Source organism: Myotis brandtii, unplaced genomic scaffold (assembly GCF_000412655.1).
Source record: "Myotis brandtii unplaced genomic scaffold, ASM41265v1 scaffold260, whole genome shotgun sequence".
Taxonomy (NCBI): domain Eukaryota; kingdom Metazoa; phylum Chordata; class Mammalia; order Chiroptera; family Vespertilionidae; genus Myotis; species Myotis brandtii.
The window spans coordinates 920,935-940,342 of NW_005359881.1; the positions used below are offsets into that span (position 1 = coordinate 920,935).

General features: G+C 52.3%; 1 protein-coding gene across 1 annotated transcript in view; it reads right to left on the minus strand.

Annotated features, from left to right (window-relative positions):
• EEPD1 (endonuclease/exonuclease/phosphatase family domain containing 1) overlaps positions 1–19,408 on the minus strand; it is a 76,337-nt gene that overhangs the window by 11,009 nt on the left and 45,920 nt on the right. Inside the window, exons 3-4 of the mRNA XM_014541082.1 lie at positions 15,662–15,713; positions 3–77 (exon numbers count right to left, since the gene is read on the minus strand). Coding sequence (XP_014396568.1) covers positions 3–77; positions 15,662–15,713 — 127 coding nt within the window. The remainder of the gene's footprint in view (positions 1–2; positions 78–15,661; positions 15,714–19,408) is intronic.

Below are 19,408 nucleotides of genomic sequence, written 5' to 3' on the forward strand. Positions count from 1 at the left end.
ACGGCCTTCCAGCATCCCCGCGGCCCCGTCCACCTGCGGATGTTGGGCAGGACCGGCTGGTTGAGCTCCGCACAGAACTGCAAAGACAGAGCGGTCAGTGAGGCCGGGGGCCCGGAGCCAGCGGTGCGGGGTCGGACGCAGAGTCCTCACGCGGGCTCCATTGCGGTGCAAGGACCCGAGTGATGACACCCAGGCACCGCACCTTGAAAAGCAGACTGTCCGTCTGTGAAGCGCACAGTGATCCCCAGGGGACTCTTTCTCTGTAGCCTTCGGGCACACACAGTGCAGAACGCATCGTCACAGCCTTTGTGTCCTTGCAAAACTAGTGCAGCCGAGGTCCCAGGAGGGCCCAGGTCGGCACCAACGCAGGGAGAACGGGTGACTGCGCAGTGCCTTTTCTCCCGGGCTTGGCTAGGAGGTGCAAACACCGACCCCAGCTCCCTCCCGACCGCCACACCGTTCACCCTGGTTTCACCCTGGTTTCGTCGGAGAAGAAAGCCCTGCTGTTGTGGGCGGCTTCATGCCAGGACCTGCGGACACCTGAAGACAGGTGGCTCCCCTGGTCACACCCGAAACCAGAGCCCAACCGACAGTCCCCTTCCCAGGGATGCCACTTTGATCGGAGGGCGGCCACGAGAGAGGTGACCCCGGCTCACAGCTTCCCATGTTCACCCCCAAAGACAGTCTTGGGGAACTCAGGTGGGGCCGGTCGGAGCACAGTGAGAATCATCTGGAAACTTATGGGACATGTTGATTCCCAGGCCCCGCCCGGACCCACGGAATCCACAGGGTCTCTGGGTGGGGCCCAGCATGCTGAGCCAAGTGCCGCGGGGAACAGCCAAGCCCAAGTGTAAGTTTAAGGTCAAGGTCACGCAGCTGGGAAGTCAGAGGGAGGGATGAAGCCAGGTGTGCCTCCTGCCCTCTGCCTCACAGGGGTGGGCCAGCCGGCCTGTACCAGTCCTCAGTCCTTCCTGCTGGAACCTCCAAGGAAAACAAAGGCACCCCGAGAGCCCTCCCATCCGAACCCTGCTGCCCATGGCTTTATTCAGAACAGCTGGTTCTCCGCCCACTCAGCAGAGGAAGAAATGCTGCTCTACTAAGTTGGGATGCTCACCAGGGCAGGCGGTGGAGATGGAAAGGGGGAGGCGTGTGTGGCCACAAACAGTCTCCCAGGTAACTGGGGCCTGCACACCTGAGTGCGCCTACGCTCCCCCTCCCCCCACACCAGCTGTGCCTCTAAAACCCCAGCGGCTAACCCACCACCTGCCGATGCCACGCCGGCAGAATCTCGCTGGTTCTTGTTGGTAAACCCACAGGTTCACGGGCCCATCCCTGACAGAATCGGAATCTCTGAGGGCCGGCCAAGGTGTGCCCTATGATGGTTCCTCAAGCAACCCTATAATGTTGGAGGAGCTGCGGACAAGGCCAGACATCGCTGACTGAGACTCAGCTGTCAGACTGCTGGTGCTGCGGTCTGCACAGACAGCCTGGGTTATTCAACACAAGCAAATACCTTTTGGCCCCACCCCGCACCCCGAGACACTGCCTCTGGCTCTTCGCAGACAACCTGTGGGATAAGGCGTCAGGGAGACGCACGGATGGCTCGCAGCAGGCCTGCCACAGATACCTCCCTGCACACAGATGAATCAAAGGGGCGTCCCTCTCCACGGCTTCTCTCTCCCAGGACAAGTTACAGGAAGGACCACGGGCTAGACATGAGTGGGTGACAGCACCTGGCCCACAACCAGCTGGGCAGACGGCAGAACCCAATCCCCCAACCCTTTGGGGTGGCCATAGGGGGCTCCAAGTCAGGAGTGGGAGAAGTGGGAAAATGGGGAAGGAAATACAAGATTCTCACAAACATTAAAATCCTTCCTCCCTCTTCCTCTGTCATGATTGCTGTGTGAACTCTATGAGGAAGAATTCCATCTGAAGGAACTCTTGCAAAACTGCCTGGAATAAAAGGTTTTTGAGAGAGAGAGAGAGAGAGAGAGAGAGAGAGGGAGGAAGAATTCCATCTGAAGGAACTCTTGAAAAACTGCCTGGAATAAAAGGTTTTTTTAGAGAGAGAGAGAGAGAGAGAAAGAGAGAAGAAGGGAGGAAGAGAGAAACATCAATGTAAGAGATAACATGGATCAGCTGCCTCCCGTATGCAGCCTGACAGGGACGTGAACCCCCAAGCAACTGAGCCACCCGGCCAGGGCAAGTTTACTTTTAAGGTCTAGTAAATTAATCCATTAAGTTTGGGGAAAGCCAAAAATAGTCAGAAAACACTGGTGGCCAACCTATGACCAGGTTTGCTTCTGAATCTTTAAACAACAGGATCCGAGCGGGAGGTGGGGGAGGGGAACCAGCATCTATTGAGTGCCAGGCACGGCTCATAGCTGGTCACAGGCAACCCTAATGACGACCTGAGAGGTCACAGGCCAAGCTCGCTCCCTGCCAGCAGGTGGGCTTGGCCAAGTCTAATGCTCAGTGCACTTAGGAGAGAATCTGGCTCAGGAAACACAAGTTAAACCCACGACCCACGCGATGTCACTGCGCCACCCGCATCACATGTTTTAGGTTCTCTGGAGCGAACCCATCACCTGTCAGAGTCAGTTTCATCATCGGTGTGTCGGCTGCATGGGCCTGGGGACACAGGTCTCCCAGGGAGGCCAGCACGGCGGACTACAGCCTGTGGCACTGCCTCTAGCACGTCCCCTAATAGGGACCGGGCACCCCAGCACACAGCCAAGGGTTTGCAGATTCGTAGGGCAGCCCCTGCTCTCCAAGCCCAGGCCCCGCCTTCATCCCTGGGGAGCAGTGATGAGCTTGCAGCCCCTCAACCCTCTGCCCACCACCCCCTTCGAGGTCAGCTCCGAGAACATGCTCTTTCCACGGGGACCTGGAAGGAGCTGGGTGACGTGTCCTTGCCCAAACCTTCTTATCGTGCAAGGAAGACGGAAAGCAAACAAGGAGACATTTCCTCGGCCACCACCGCCAGCTGACCAGTAGCTGCTTTTACAGACAAGGTGGTGACATCACACGCCCTCCTGTCGACAGACGGGCTGGTGTTTCCCAGACTCGCTCATCCCATGTTTTCTGAACGAGGTGGTTAAAAATAAGCAAAAAAGGGGTGGAGGATGGGGAGAGAAAACTTTCAAGGGCAATTAAAACATTTCTTTCGCAAGGGATACTGCTCACTGGAGAGTAAGGGGAAGTTAGAGATTCTGTGGAGATGAAAGTTAGAGCAGGGACGGAGGTGCACGAGCCACGGAACGCTGTGTGACATTCACTCCGCGTGGCCACCACCCTGGCCATCCCTTCAGGGACGTGCCCAAAGTCGGTCTCCTTCTCTGAGTCCTTGGATGTTAATACTTTTAATCTTCGATGGGAGTTAAGACTGTGACGATAATGTTGTGCTCTTTTCCCCTTCTCTTTATTCTTTTTAGCCTATTTTTAAAAACATGTTTTTTAAAACTGATTTTAGAGAGGGAAGAATGGAGAGGAAGAGAAAGAGAGAAACATCAATGAGAGAGAAACATCAATCAGCTGCCGCCTCCACGCCCGGACTGGGGATCGAGCCACAACCCTGGCATGTGCCCTGACTGGGAATCGAACTAGCGACCCTTCGGTGCTTGGGCCGACGCTCTAACCATAGAGCCACACCGGCCAGGGCTGAGGTCAATTTATGATTGACATAAAATTCACATATAAAAAAATTAACTATTTCAGAGTCCAGTTGAAAGTGCAGAATTCAGTGGCTTCACAGTGCTGTGTAGCCATCACCTCTGTCTCGTCCCCAAACATTTAGCCAGCCACAAAGAGAAGCCAGCAGCAATGAAGCAGTCCCTCCCCACCTCCTCTTCCAGCCCCTGGCTGCCCCCGTCTCTTCCATCTCTAAGGACGGTTCAGATGAAGGGATCGCACGATAGGGTGTCTGGCTTGTTCACTCAGCACAATGCTTAGGTTCATTGTTGGAGTGGGTGTTAGTTCATCACTCCTTCTTGGGGTTCAGTACTGCTCCGGGGTACGGAGGGGGCACATTCTGTGTGTCCATTCACCAGCGATGGCCACTGGAGCTGTGTCCACCTTTTGGCTGCCGTAGCTACTGCTGCTGTGAGCAGGCACACGTGGGTGTTTGAGGACCTGCCGCCGCTTCTTTTAGGCCAAGATCGCTTACTTCCTAATTCTCTCAGACCTGCCCACTGCCCTCCACAGCCTCTTGTCACCCTCGTCCCTCCCTGCACGCTCGCCGGTGTGTCTGTGACCTCGCCGGCCTGCTCCACACTGCACTCCACACGGAGGCCCCGCGGCCTTTTCTAATTCCAGGTCTCTTGTTCACACCGCTCAGGGATTTTGCGGTCGCTCGCACGATAAGGTACAAAGTACTTTCGGGGCACACAGGGCCCAGCACGGCCAGGTCTCTGACCCTCCCTGTACACCCATCTCATCAGTCTGACCCTCAGCCTCTGTGCTGCGGCCACACTGACCTTTCTGTCCTGCAGACCAGCCGTGCTCTGTCCCACCACAGGCCCTTTGCATGTCCTGGGTTGTAGGCTTGATCCCTGGCCCTGGTCAGGGCATGTGCAGGAGGCAACCAATCGATGTGCCTCTCTCACATGTTTTTCTCTCTCTCTCTTCTTCCTTCCCTTCCACTCTCTCTAAAAACCAATGGAAAAAATACCCCCAGGTGAGAAGTAACAAAAAAACTGAGTTGGGCAATGGCCTCGATGTTTAAGCCGAAGCAGAGGAGCCACTCCTTCCACCCAACACACAGACACCAGGTGCTCCAGCCGTGGGGCCCGGGCCAGGCGGGGAGCAGGGGCCGGTGCCGCCCCCTCGGGGACCTGCCACCGGCAGTTTATTCCAGCGTCCCCTCCGCTCGGTCACTGAGCACCTGGGAGAGGAATGTGCAGCCCAGTCATTTCTGGAACATAGGCTTTTCAGAGCTCAAAAAAGACAGTTTGGGGACAAATAAAACAAGCACTTCTTCCCAAATTAGGCATAAACTTGTGAGTAATGATTGAAACTAATTATTCCAAGGGGAGGCAAGTCTGAAAATAGCCTCGAGTTTTGGAGGGTTCGGGGCTATTTTCGGCGAGCGTAGGAAAGCTGCAGGCAGAGCCAAGCGCCCCGATCCCAGCAGAGGCCCTGGGGTGCCGCACCAGGGCTGGCACCCGCGTGCCATTCCACGGATGCTGATGTTTTCACGTCGCTTGAGAAACGTGCCAACAGTGAAGGCCGAGGGGTCGGATTCTCATTGGTTCTTCCTAATGAAATGCTCACACATCCAACAGGGAACCCAAGCACGGACGCCACATATTACCTGCAAGCAGATGTCCCATTTCACCCCCGCTCGTCAGATGACGGTGACTCATTTCCTAAGACAAACCGCAGTGATTTAGCCAACCATACGCTTGCTTTTCTAGAGTCTTCTCCCTCTTTGACAACGTCAGGGGAGCAGGCTGACGCACAGGTAAGGTGGGTGTAGACAGGGGAAAGGGCCTCTGAACCCACATGAAGCCTCATACAGGGCAAGTGATCAATCAGAGCATTTCTACCCTGAGGTTTCAGATGAGGCAACAGAAAGGGTGAGGACCGGGAGGAGAGAGAGGCCAACACATTCGGGTAGGAAACGATGGTTTAGCTACTTAGTCCCGGAGAGAACAATGCAGGAGCAGAACAAAGCTGGCTGTTTCCATCAGGGACACCCGCATATTTTTAAACCCCAGACACAGATCTTCTCAGCCCATAAACACGAGGTCACTCTCAGACTCACGTCAAATGCAAGACTCCCAGCATTTCCCACACGTTTCTTCGAAGAACCCCGAATTCCTTAGGAGCCGTCCCAAGGAACAGTTGGTGCGCACAGACCCTCGGGAACTGGCTGTTTGCCCGCCGTCAGCTCTTCTAAACGGCGCTTTCGCAGCCTGCCTTCCTCGGAGGCAACAATCATGCACATAGCGCCTGCAGAGCCTGGGTTTCGGACTCATGCCTTGTTTTATTTTGAGTTGCATGATGCCACACCCTATTCTTGAAAGCCTGCGATTTCCTACTTTATTGGGGCAAACCACACAGACTTGGTTGTTCTTTTCTGTGCAGGCAGCCAGGGATGGGGGCGGGGGCGGGGGGGAGGCTGTGATTTTTTGTCCCAGACACCTGATGGCGGCAGGAGCGACAGCCATGAAACAGCGCCCTCTTCCTGGGGTGTGCGGACACATCCTGTGCCGAGGGCAGAAATGGAGAGCCAGCCCCCAGCTATCTTCTCGCAGCCGCCCTCTCCCATTACATTTCTGCCAGAGGCATTTAAAAATAGCCCACTTGCCTGACCTTAGTTTCACAGGCTTTCCAGGCTCCTTCCAACATTCTGGGAGTAGGTGGCACGAAAGCAAACAGGACAGAAAGAAGGGACGTATCACAAAACCAAGTGGATGAGAAATTATGAACAAATCAGATCAAGAGTGTTTATCCGTCGCTAGGAGGCTGGCCGCGTGCCAGGCACTATGCACGCTCCTTACACAGGTTGCTGCTGAGACTCACACACTGGGCCCTGCAACGGAGGCATTATTCCCACCGGAGAAACGAGGAGCACGGGGCTGGAGGGATTAAGATCAGCCAGAGCCAAGTGGCCGAGCCAGGACCCCAATCCCAAATCTATCTGACTCCATTATGCCACTCAGCTTCCCACCAGGTGACTGAGCAATATGATCAGACTTGTGTTTTAGAAGAGTTACTCTGGCAACGATATAAAGGAGGGACTGGACAACAAAAGTAAACCACAGAGCCCGGCTGGCGTGGCTCAGTGGTTGAGTGTAGACCTATGAACCAGGAGGTCATGGTTCGATTCCTGGTCAGGGCACATGCCCGGGTTTGGGGAGTGATCCCCAGTAGGGGGCGTGCAGGAGGCAGCTGATGGATGATTCTCTTTCATCATTGATGTTTCTGTCTCTCTCTCCCTCTTCCTTCCTCTCTGAAATCAATAAAAATACATTTTTAAAAAAGTAAATCACAGAGACCAAATAGTAATTTCATTTTTCTTTCTGCCTTCACATTTTCTAGAAATTTCGCTTTTCTGGCCGTAATATAAATACTGATTAATTGGCTTGAAGTTTATCCATGTAGAAGACATGCATTTGTGCATGCACACACACACAGTTAATTCTTTTTCATAAGTAAAAGCTGATTAAGTGTTGCTCATAAATAAATTAAGGACCAAAACAACATTAAAAAATGTCCCTGCCGCATCGTGAACCGATGCCTAAAAATACTTGATTCTTCGTCCCCTCTTATTCTCAAATGCAGCCACTCAAACTGACTGCACCACACGCGTGTCTGGATAACAAGACGCGAAATGAACAATCGATATGCAGCAATCTATTCCTCAGCGGGGTGCTGGCCAGGTGGAGACAGGGGGGCAGACCAAGCTTGCTGGGTAAACGATGAGCACTAACACAAACTACAGTCTCATACCCTTATCATCTGGGGTAAAGGCTTTACTGATCCCCCAGGAGCTGGTGTTAATGGTGGGGTTCAGGCAGAACCCCAGAACATGTCTCTTTCCTTCCAGGTCCAGCCCTTCAGCTGGCAAATGCTGAGGATCTTGCTTTAGTCCCAGGCACTTGTCCCTGTGGATTCCCGGAGCTGAACACATCAGAGGGGTGCTTTGTGACTCATCAAGATTCTATACCGCCACTTAGACAAATCTCTTGCTTGGCCCGGGGTGTCGGAAGCCAGGACAGGCAACCGGGAAGGCAGGTAATTCTGGAGGGACTCACACACGGGGAGCGGCTTTGCTGTCCCTGGCTGTCCTTTCCCACCTCATTAATTCTGCATGGGAAAGTCAGTCTGTATTTCATGACAAGAGTTTGATGGGACAGGCTTAGGACAAGGGAAGGAGTGGGGAGGTAGCCCAGGGCAGAGTGTCGTAGGGAAACCACGTCCAGGATCTAGAAACGAGTCTTGGATTCTGTTCGCAAGGGGTGTCAGTACACGTCAGCACTTCTAGGCAGACAGATCAAAATCTCGGCAAGCAGGTTGGATGCTTTCCCAGGAGTTTCAAATCTCATTAAGGCCTCAACTCACCCTTTCAATGCCACCCACACCGTCTTTTATCACCTGTAGGAATCACTCATTCTAAATGGGTAGCTAACGATTTGATAGATCTCTCCATGGAATCAATTTTGTCAGAGCAAGCCTTCCTGACCAGCTCAGTCATCTTACCTGCGAAGAACATCAGCATAAATGTTTTCAGTCACAGAGCCAAACAGTTGTACCTGCCTGCCCTTCTGTGTCATTTAAAATGACAAATTAGCCCGAACTTGGCTGAACACAAAGACGTGCTCTCAAGAAATGAATGAATCATTCATGAAAAGTCTCAGAATTCTGTCAAAAAATGAATTGAAAGTTCTCTCATACCAACTCATTGTTAGCATTTCCTGATAAGAGAAGCATTTGAGGGTGGACCGAACAAGACAGGAAATTGCATATAACTCTTGTCACCATGGCAATGTGGGTATTTCCATGAGGTGGTGGCCACAGGCAGCACTTTGAAAGGGAATGCAATGAGTTGGACAGATTTCCTTTCTGTTGAAAAGCAAAACAGAGTCAAGAGACTAACAAGGCAGGAGGGAGAAGTGCTTAGGATATACCCATGGCCAACCAGGGCCTGTCCAGGACTGGAAAACCCCCAGGGCAAGCCCTCCTTCCCCTCTTCCAAGCCAATAAATAGTCTAGGACAGCAGTTTTCAAACATGTTGACCATGACTCACGGAAATAAAAAGTTTTTATATGGCAATCTGGTTAATTGTCTGCCTGCCAACTATGGGTGTGTATGTATTCTATATAATAAAAGGCTAATATGCAAATTATCCCCTTGGAAGTTCGACTTCTTGCTATGACATTCGCTGACCACCAGGGGGTAGCGTGGAATGAAGGAAGGCCCTGGCTAGCAGCCAGCAGCCGGGGAAGGAAGGCCCCGATTGGCCCTGATCGCCAACCAGGCCTAGGGGCCCTATCCGTGCACGAATTTCATGCACCAGGCCTATAGTGTGTGTGTATATATGTGTGATATATATATCAATACATACATATATATATCAATCTACCTACCCATCCATCTATCCACTCGTCCATCCATCCATGCATCCATCTATCCACCCATCCATTCGTAAACATGTATAATGAAACAAATGCTAGTTGCAATTTACTGAATTGATTTAATAACATATAACTTGAGAATCAAAATCCAGTATTTCTTAGTACAAAGTCCTTGGTCTTACAAGAATAACATGATGCTCTCTCCTTTTCATTCTCTCTTTGCCAGATTATGTGAAATGTTTTGTTGGACTTTATGTAGAAAAAGCCTTCAAAGTTTCCTCAAACCAGCTTTGGGACACGGAGTAAGTGTGAGTCACTCTTCAGAAACCCAGTAAATGAAATACCCCTTCAGTAAACACGGTGCCGAGGCATACATCCAGCTTGCAAGTCACCTGCTCCCAATGTGATTAACAGCTGAATGTGCATCCACAACATTGGCCAGAGGCAGTGGAATGACATATTCGAAGTGCTGTCACCCAAGAATCTGAACACATGGCGGATGGATGATGGGAATTCACGTGTTTTCTGTTCTAAGGCTTGTGGACAATCATGAGAATTCTTTTAAAAGGTATTAGCTTGTAAGAACATGTAATAAATACCTTCAAAATGCAATGGGTGTTTAATTTTAAAGCATGCCTTTAACATTTATGTGAAACGTTTTTTGTACTCGTTCAATAGAAACTTATCTAGCTACTGGGTAAAGCTAGCAATAAAACTACTGGTCCGCAATGTGTTAAGTTCAGAAAAACCACCTTTCAAAAAGGAAGATGCAATGCACTCCCAGACAAACAAAACTGTAAGAATTTGTTGCTAGCAGACCTTCCTTATAAGAAATATTAACATTCTTTAGACTGAAAGCAAGCGACCCCAGACCAACTCAAATCCTCATGAAAAAATGAAGAGAACCAGGAAAGGTAATTATGCAATTATACAAGGCAGTATAAGCGCATATTTCCTCCTTTACTCGTGTTGTATAAACAACATGTACACGTTGTATGACTGGGTATGTAACATACAGAAATGGAATATAGTGGACAACAGCCCAAAGGAGATGGGAAGGAGCAAAGCTGGATTAGAATAAGAAAGTGATGCCAGATGGCAACGTGAATCCACAGAAAGAAAGAAGGAAAGCCAGAAATGGAAAATGAGAAGGTTAATGTAGACAACTCTATAAATATATGTGTGCTCCTTTCTCCTCTCACCTTCTTTAAAAGATGAGAGAATACGTAAAGCAATGGTTAGAACAATGTATAGTCAGGTCTGTAGCATATTTAGATGTAATATGTGCACCAACAGCATAAAAAGGGGAAGCGGGAATAGAACCACTTAGGGGTCATGTGTCTAGAGCTCACTGAAATAAGTGAGAGTAAATCTGATGAGTGAAGATGCACATGTTAAACTCTAGAGCAACCACGAAGAAAGTAAAGAGTCAGAACTTTCAGAGAATAAAGACAAAGTTATCAAACCACCAAGGACGACCTCCCATGGAGAAGACGGCACTCAATTCAGACTCTCCGAGTGCAGCAGCGACCTGGATGAAACAAGTTCCAGGCGTGAGTTCTTTCCTGGCCACTCCTGAATTCACAGCATTGTCTCTAAACGGCTCCAAAATTTTTAAAAAATATTTCCAACCTAAATTCATTAAGTATTCATCATAAAAACACATACACCACAATTACACAAAAAATGAGCAATTGGATTATATAAATTTTCACTTCTAGGTAAAATTATTTCATGATAATTTCTAAAGATAGAAAGCCAACATTTTTTTAAATGACAATGTTTGGGGCTTGGTTGGAGGTCAGCTCAGGTAAGCCATGACTTATTGGAGTCATACGACTTCAAGCTCCCAGGAGTTACAGGCAGCTGTGCAGGGTGAGAATTCACATTCAGAGAACTACAAGCTCGGGAGAGAAGAGAAAGAGCACAACAGGAGAAAGTAGGACAAGTAGTGACACATTCCAGGTTCTGGGCTATATGCGTCCGAAGTCACCAGTGGAGGACCTGATGCTGGAAGAACGGGGGTGCAGACGTTCTACCCACCAGATGTCCCCTCAGAACAGCCACTATGGGATCAAACCGCAGTCACAGCATGTAACTGAGGGCTGTGGTTTCTGCACCACTGGGGCGTGCGCGGTGTTGTCTCACACCGACGGGGCCCTGACCACACACAGAACACTCCTGGTGTCCCTGGGCTCTCTGTCCCTCTCTGAGGAACGTTTCTGTACGGGGCTACGTTCTGTAGAGGACTGAAGCTATGACAGCTTTCCTGGGTGGAGAAATGAATCCTACCTCCACCAGCGCCCAGAGCTGGGAACCTGAGGGGCTCCATGGAGAAGCTTCTGGAACATGTGAACTCCCCTGGCAGGCGGTTCAGCTGGTTGGGCAAGGGGGACACTTCCACTCCTCCGGCCTCTGCCTTCTGCCCGCAAATGACAGTTCTGATGGGATGGTCTGGGCGGTCCCCTCAGCTCCGACATCCTGGGATCCTGTCCATGCCACTCAAATGCATCTCCATCGCTTCACCCCCTTGGTGTGCAGTGCAATTTAGGCCCAGAGTCAGCACTCAACCGTCACACAGGCTAAGTTAAACGGAGTCCAAATCACCGGAAACACTCTGGAAGCGTGTACTGCAACCACAGAGCCAGTGCTCATGTATGTACACGTGTGTATGCTCAGAAACACCATCACCAACCGCAGGTATAAGCATCCTGAGGGTCTTCACACGCATCTACGTGACAATTGTCTACCTCCGATTTCCTTCTGAAAAACCCTCAAACCTATTAACTTCTAACTCCACTTGAGTGAATCACAGCTCCTGGGTGCAAGTACCAAGTTCAGTGGGTCCAGTCCAGCTCGCTGGTGAAGTGCACACACTTTATTTCACGCATGAAGCCCCCAGAAGACTTAGCAATTAATTCCCTGCTCCGCCTGCAGAACGGCTAGACTAAGAGCCAGACATCAAAGCTGAAAGTCTGGGAGAAACATCTGGCAGCAGCAGGCATGAAAGACTGGCAGGCATTTGTCCTAGACAATTTGGCAATCGGGGTGGGCGGGGGACTCCTTTTTAACATCCACTAACGGCGACAAATCAATCTCAAGTTGGGCTCCTCAAGAGAGAAGGAGGAGGAAGTTATCAATGGTGACGATGATGACATAAGATATCAATGGCCACAGCAGCAGCAAATTAGCAGTAGTAGGAATAGAATTCGCCACCATTGCTCTGGTGCTTACCATATACATAATCCCTTCTAGCTCATACATTATCTCACTTAATTCTCATGAAGTAGGTATCATTGTGACACCTCCCACCCCCATGCTATAAAGAAACCAAGGCTTGGCAATAACCCGCAGAGGAAGTCCCACAGCTAGGAGACCGCAGAGTGGCCTCACCCCCATCTGTGCAGCCTCAGAGCCCGGGTTCTAGAGGATGGAGATGGACACGGTCAGCTTTGATGGACGGCTGAGTTGTGGCCTGCAGAGGCCGGGGAGCCTGGAGGGGGTGGGGGTGGGAGTGGCACAGGCAATGGCCATGAGTTGGGCAGGTTGAGGGTTGGGTGGGCCAGTGCTCTGCCCTCTGGCCCTTCGGGGGAGGGTGACCTCCAGCTGGAGGCCACAGCCAAGCTATTGTTTGCAGCTTTGCAGGAAGCGGGTTGAAAGGGCCGTTGAAAAATGATCTTACTAAATCAAGCTGTACCAATATTTTTATTTCCTTTCATGCAATGCCCTGTTTGAAAGGCATTAGGTGGGCCTGTTTATAAAGCCTGGGAACGAAGTCTGTGTGACTTCAGTTCAGGAAAACAAAAGCGTCCTGCCCTGAAAGCAGAGAGAACGGCCGGAGGGCAGCTTCCTTCTCAGAGCAGGTCCTTGCTCTCGGCACCTGAGGGATGTTTGACAAAAGCCCTTCGGATCCAAAAGGCGTCCTCAGAGGATGCCACGGGTCCTGACATTTATGCGCATTAAACCACCTTCTTGTGGGTCTAAAAGTTTTATTTTTTTAAACAAGAAATTGGTAGACAGACTTAAGATGATTATCTGTAGGGTTTATAGCTTATTGTTAAAATATTTTTATTGATTTCAGGGAGGAAGGGAGCGGGAGAGAGAGAGATAGAAACATCAATGATGAGAGAGAGTCATGGATCGGCTGCCTCCTGCACGCCCCCTCCTGGGGATCGAGCCCAAAGCCTGGGCATGTGCCCTGACCGAGAAGTGAACCATGACCTCCTGGTTCCTAGGAGGGGGTCTGGGCGGGGCCCGAGAATCTGCATTTCTAACTGCTTCCGAGGCTGCTGGTCTGCAGGCCAGGCTCCGGTAGCAACGCTCTAGGAGTTACCAAGAGCTTTTCCTGGTGGGTCCCCCACTTGTCCAGGTGGATAAGCACCTGTAAGTCCTGAGGCTCCTGTAAACTGGTGCAAATCAGGTCTGTGCCAGGTCATCTTCCACCTGCCACTCACATGCAGCTGGCCACCATGCTCATGACCACTGGCTGCCTCCGGACTTCTCTGAGGTGTCTGCTACCTGCCTGGCACGCAGAGCGCGCCACAGAGGCCAGCAGTGCGAGCGACTGAACTGACGCGCACACAACACAAAAGAAGGAAGAAGGAAGCGGGCCGGTGCCCATTCAGACCGTCGTGGAAAGCTGTCTGCCGGTCACGTATGGAGACAGGGAACAGTCCAAAGCCACGGCCAGACCTGGCGAGGAAGAGGGAGGAGGGGGAGGAGGAAGGAGAAGGCACAGGAGCAGCAGCTAACTTTGGGGGGGGATCAGTCAGTGCCAGGGGGGATCATGTCGACTGTCTACTTAGTCTTTTCAAGACCTCTGTGGGCTGGGGATTACAAGGATTTCCACTCTACAGACTGGGAAACCGAAGCACAGAGAGGATTAGCAACCCCGAAATAACACAGCGAGGAAGGAGCCTGAGCCACACTGTACGCCCCGCCCCACACAGCCCCCTTCTTTGCCGGACCCCGCAGCCCTTGGCTCCCCAGATGGGCTTCTCTGTGCGGCTCCCCAGATCGGATAGTAATACAGCTCCAAAGACCTGGCCGATGTTTTCCTGCCGGTGTTTTCCGGCCTCCGCGTATTTACCAGCTTGGTCTGTTGTTGTGTTTTTTTGTTTTTAATCAGAAGTAAAACCAGGAAGTGCAGTGACTACTGAGAAGAGACTTGTTTTAGGAGAGGTAACTTTTTCAAAGTTTCAAGCCCATCCAGAGAAACTTCATGCACTCCTGGACCTAGTGCCCCTTATGGCTGGGTGCACATTAAGAATTCATATGTAATTAAGAATTAATACGGCCTGAGTGCCTTGGCAGCTAGAAAGCCCTTCCGCTACACTCACTCATCCGGGTGTCCTGCCGCCTCTGAGCTCGGGCAGGCAGCACGCTCCTTGCTTTACCCAGAATGGAAACGAGGCTGATGGGACGTGAGATTCAGAGCCTGAGCCCAGGTCCCCCCACCCTCTCCCTCACATCACGGCTTGATGCCTAAAAACTTAATTTGCTTCAGTGTCAACCTGCCATCCAACCACTAATCCAAACAATTCTATGAATAAAATATCACTTCAGTGCTTATCTCTCTAACCACTTTAAAAAATAATTTTATTGATTTCAAAGAGGAAGGAAGAGGGAGAGAGAGGTAGAAACATCAATGATGGAGAGAATCATTGATCGGCTGTTCCCGCACACCCACCACTGGGGATCAAGCCTGCATGGGCCCTGACTGGGAATCGAACCATGACCTCCTGGTTCATAGGTCGATGCCAACCACCGAGCCACGCTGGCTGGGCTCTAACCACTTTCTCTTCTGCTGACATTATGTATTCTAATTAACACCTGTAATCACATAGTTAGGAAGAGGCCTAAGCTCCCGAGGGGAGCAGCTGGGTGTGCGTCTGGGGTCTGTGAGTGGCACTGGAGAGCCTGGCCTCCTTGGCACCTGCCCAGCCTGCTTTTGGGAGCCCGACCCGCCTCGGACACAGACCTCAAACCCCCAACCGGCCAAGGGTCCCAGCTGTGTCTTGACGAACCTAAAGGCCAAGGTACACGGGTATCTCTTCCAGGGCACAGTGGTTTGAGGCAGGGAGGGGGTTCCCCATTCCTTAGAAGTAGCCCCAAAAGGGCCTCGAACTCACGAACTGGTCTAGGAATTAGAAAAAGCATCAACTTTCGAAATGGAACCACGGGATTTGATTCCTTCCTCCGCCACTTAGCTCGTCGCCTCGCTGGGCCTCGGTTTTATCACCCACTAGCCCAGGGGATGACACACAGCAGAGATGCAGGGGAGTGGCTGTCACGGACCCTGGCACTCGGGTGGGGTCCGGAGCACGGCGGCTGCCCCAGAGCACGGCCCACGCGGGAGCCTCTGCCCTCACACAGCCCCGAAGGCCAAGCCAGGCGCGGTCTGCAAGTGTTAGCAGCATAGGAGCAACGTGGGGGCTTTGACTACAATTTTTCGTGGTGCACTGACTGTTAGGATACAAGTAACAGCCCAGCCTTGCAGCCAACTCCCTCCCTGATGACAGGGAGTTGCATGTTTGTTTTTTTTGGTGTGGGTGTGGGGTAGAAAGAACAAAACATTTACCTTTTCCAGGGCCTCTCTGTCAAGGAGTTCTTGCACAGCGAGAAGCTTGATGCTGTAAGAAAATTAAAACCACACTTGAAAACAAACCATTTCATGTCAGCGGGCATCAGGCAGGTCACAGGGCAAAAGGCTGAAATTTCAGCCGCATTTCTACGTCCCCTCCCCTCGTACGGCGGCCTTGGGTTTGAACTGAAATGACCATTACAGAGCTGTTACGAATGTTTCTAAATGGTGGAAGCAACTACCGTCGGATCCAGCAATTCCGCTTCTGGCAGGTACCCAGAAGGGCTGAAAGCCTGGACTCGAGCAGGTGTCTGCACCCCCTTCACAGCAGTCAACAGGCGGGAACAACCAAACGTCCATCGGGGGGCGCATACGCAGTGGAATATCGTTCAGCTTTACAAAGACGGCAACGCTGGCCCTCGCCGGGTTGGCTCAGTGGATAGAGCGTCGGCCCATGGACTGAGAGTCCCGGGTTCAATGCCAGTCAAGAGCACATACCTCGGTGGCAGGCTCCATCCCAGCCCCAGTCTGGGCACGTGTGGGAGGCAACCACTCGATGTGTCTCTCTCACATCGATGTTTCTCTTTCTCTGTCTCTCCCCCTCCCTTCCACTCTCTCTCAAAATCAATGGAAAAATACGCTTGGGTGAGGATTAACAGAAAAAAAACACACCCAAAAACAAAAACAGGAAGGACACTCTGGCCTGTGCTACATGGATGAACCTTGAGGACATTATGAGGTGAAATAAGCTACATAGACGCAAAAGACAAATTCCGTGTGATCCCACGCCTCCGAGGTGCCTAGAGCTGTGGTCTGCAAACTGCGGCTCTTTGGCCCCGTGAGTGTGGCTCTTCCTAAGCCTTAGGAGTACCCTAATTAAGTTAATAACAATGTACCTACCTATATAGTTTAAGTTAAAAAAATTTGGCTCTCAAAAGAAATTTCAATCGTGGTACTGTTGATATTTGGCTCTGTTGACTAATGAGTTTGCCGACCACTGGCCTAGAGTGTCACATTCACAGAGACAGAAAGTGGAGGAGGTTCCCAGGCCCTGGCAGGGGTGGGAGTTGTGGTTCATGGGGACCGAGTCTTGGTTTGAGATGAGGACACAGCCCTGAAGATGGATGGTGTGATGGGAGTGCAACAAAGTGAGTGTACTTCATGCCACTGAGCTGTACAGATATTCGGTCAAGTTAGAGTGAAGTTTATGTCATGTACATTTCACCCCAAAAAATTCTGAAAGGAATTGACAGCCGCTCCTTGTGAGGAACCTGAATAAAGTCGGAGGAATGTAGAAAAGGACACCGGGGCCATGATCAATGGCCATCTTCCCCGACGGCCCTCGGAGGATGACAAGAAAGCGCGAGACCACTGCTTACGGAGGCCTGCTCAAGGGCCCGCTGGCTCACTGCCCCTGGATCGAGCCCCACCATGCGGGGGTAACCGGGGTACACGCTGACTCTGACTTGCTCCCCGCCCACAAGGGGCTCACGGCCCCTTGGAGGCCATAGTCAGACCAGAATATGGTGACGTACAGTGTACCAAGGGGACGGCCGAGGCTCAGAGAGGAGCCGGCCCAGCTGAGGTCAGGGAAGGCTTCCTGGTGGAGGGGCCGGTAAGCTTTGCCAGGGGGAGGGGCTGGGGACGAAGGCGCCCCACAGAGGGCCAGCCGAGGCACAGGCGCCAAGGGGAGAGAGAGGGCAGGGGGGACACAGCCCACCCGTTTCCAGTCCAGGGCCAGAGCCCAGGCTGCAGGCAGCACCTCGGTGAGAGACTTCGGAAGTGGATGGAGGTTTACAGGGGAGGTACTTCCCCTTCTGTGACGAGTGGCTTCTGCAGTGGTCAGGTCAGTGAGCAGGCAGCCACGTTGGGCTCATCCACGCAGGGAGGAAGCAGCGAGCTCGGCGGGGTGCTGAGGGAGGGGTCAGCTGTTGATGGTGTCACCAGCTCCCTCTTCACCCTGCTAATCCGCTTATGGTCGCTGGTCCCTGTGGCCCTCCCCCCTCCCCCGCACCAACGGGCTCTCTGCAGCAGAAAGAAAGGAGCCTCTCCTGGACTCTCCCCCCTACCAACGGGCTCTCTGCACAGGCTCTCTGCAGCAGAAAGAAAGGAGCCTCTCCTGGACCCCGTGCCTCCCTCCCAAGGGGTTCTATCCACAATAAGGTTCACCCTAATTGACAGGACTCTGCACAATGATCTCTCTGCACAACTCAGCAAGCACCAGCCAAGCAAATGCAATGAGTTACTTAAGAGCAACTCCAGGAAGTGCAATGCAAGTTTCAAAGTCACCACCACCAGCAGCAGCAACAATTCACAGACCTCAGGGCTCGTGGCAGGGCACTCCCTCTGCTCGGTCACACAGACCTCCCGTCCCTCCTCGCAGCAGCTGCAGGGCTAAGGTGTGTCCGGATGGGTCCTGTTACATGATATCCTGACGTTATTTCTTACCCAGTTGGAGACTATCCGAGCGGGGAGTTTTTATTTCACATCTCTGGTACCAGATTCTTCTAGCACATCGGATACCCACTGGGAGGGAGTTCACACGTGAAGGAGCAGCAAACCCATTTACCAAACACGCCATTCGACACCTCTAACGTCCCGCCCTGGAAGGGAAGCTCATCTCTCATTTCAATCCTGCTCCTCCTCTCCTTCCTCTCTCCTCTCGCTAACTCCACAAACACACTAAGTCCTACTAAGTGTCAGAAACGGTGCCGGGCGCCAGGGGGCCAAGATGAACACAGCATGGTCCCGGCTCCCACAGGGCTCCCAGAGCCGGGATGCTGCCTGGGCCCAGGCCCGGGAGGCCTGTCTCCCTGACACCCTCCGGGTCCCCACGTGGACCAGCAGAGCCGTGAGACACGGGGCATGTCAGCTGGTGGCCTGGGCTTGGCCGGCGCGCTCTGAGAACAGCCCAGCTCCTGCATGGCGCTGCAATGCCTTTGTCTGCGCTGGACTTTGAGAAGAGAGGCAAATCCCACAAAGCGGTGATTTACTTAGAAAAATGGCGACAGCAGGGCCAGTCCTGAAGTCAAGACGGGCATCGCTTAGAAAGACCTAGAAGGCGTGCAGTCACGGCTGCTAGACAAGCCACAGGAGGGAAGGCGCTGAGGGCAGAGGTCTTGCTCAGCGGGCGGCATCTGCCACAGTGAGGCCTACACAGAATGAGAAGTGGCGACGGGGAGCGTGCCAGGCAGGCCCCGACCCGACGGCAGGAGGAAACACCGCAAGGCTGAAGACGCAGAAGACAAAGGGGGCTCCGGGCGGCAGGCTGAATGAACCTCAGTGGCCCTGACCAGGCAGGTAGAGGTAGCCCTGTGAGTACTGCAAACACGTCTACAGAGTGACATGCCCCCCTGCACCCACGCTCTCTGAGTCAGGATCAATCTCTAGCTCCCTTGTCTGGCACTTTGAGTGTCACTGATTTACAAAGTGATGCATTTTAGGGGATGAGATTCGACAGTAATTGCACAGACAATGCAATGTGGAGCCGTCCAGTCACCGCACAGATAAAATACTAGTATGTAAGGGTATGTACCAGGCACAAGTGGGCGCTGGGGATTCAGTGGGAGCAAAGCCAGCCTCAGCCAGGCGAGGGTGCTCCAGGAGGCGGAGGCGGGCGCTGTGAGCTTCTGCACCAAGCGGGGAGGCTCCCTGGAAAGGGGCCTCAGGGGACAGGTCCGGGGGTGCAGGCGCAGGGTGGGCGGGAGGAAGAGCAGGAGCTGTTCTCAGCAGCGGCTTGTGCAG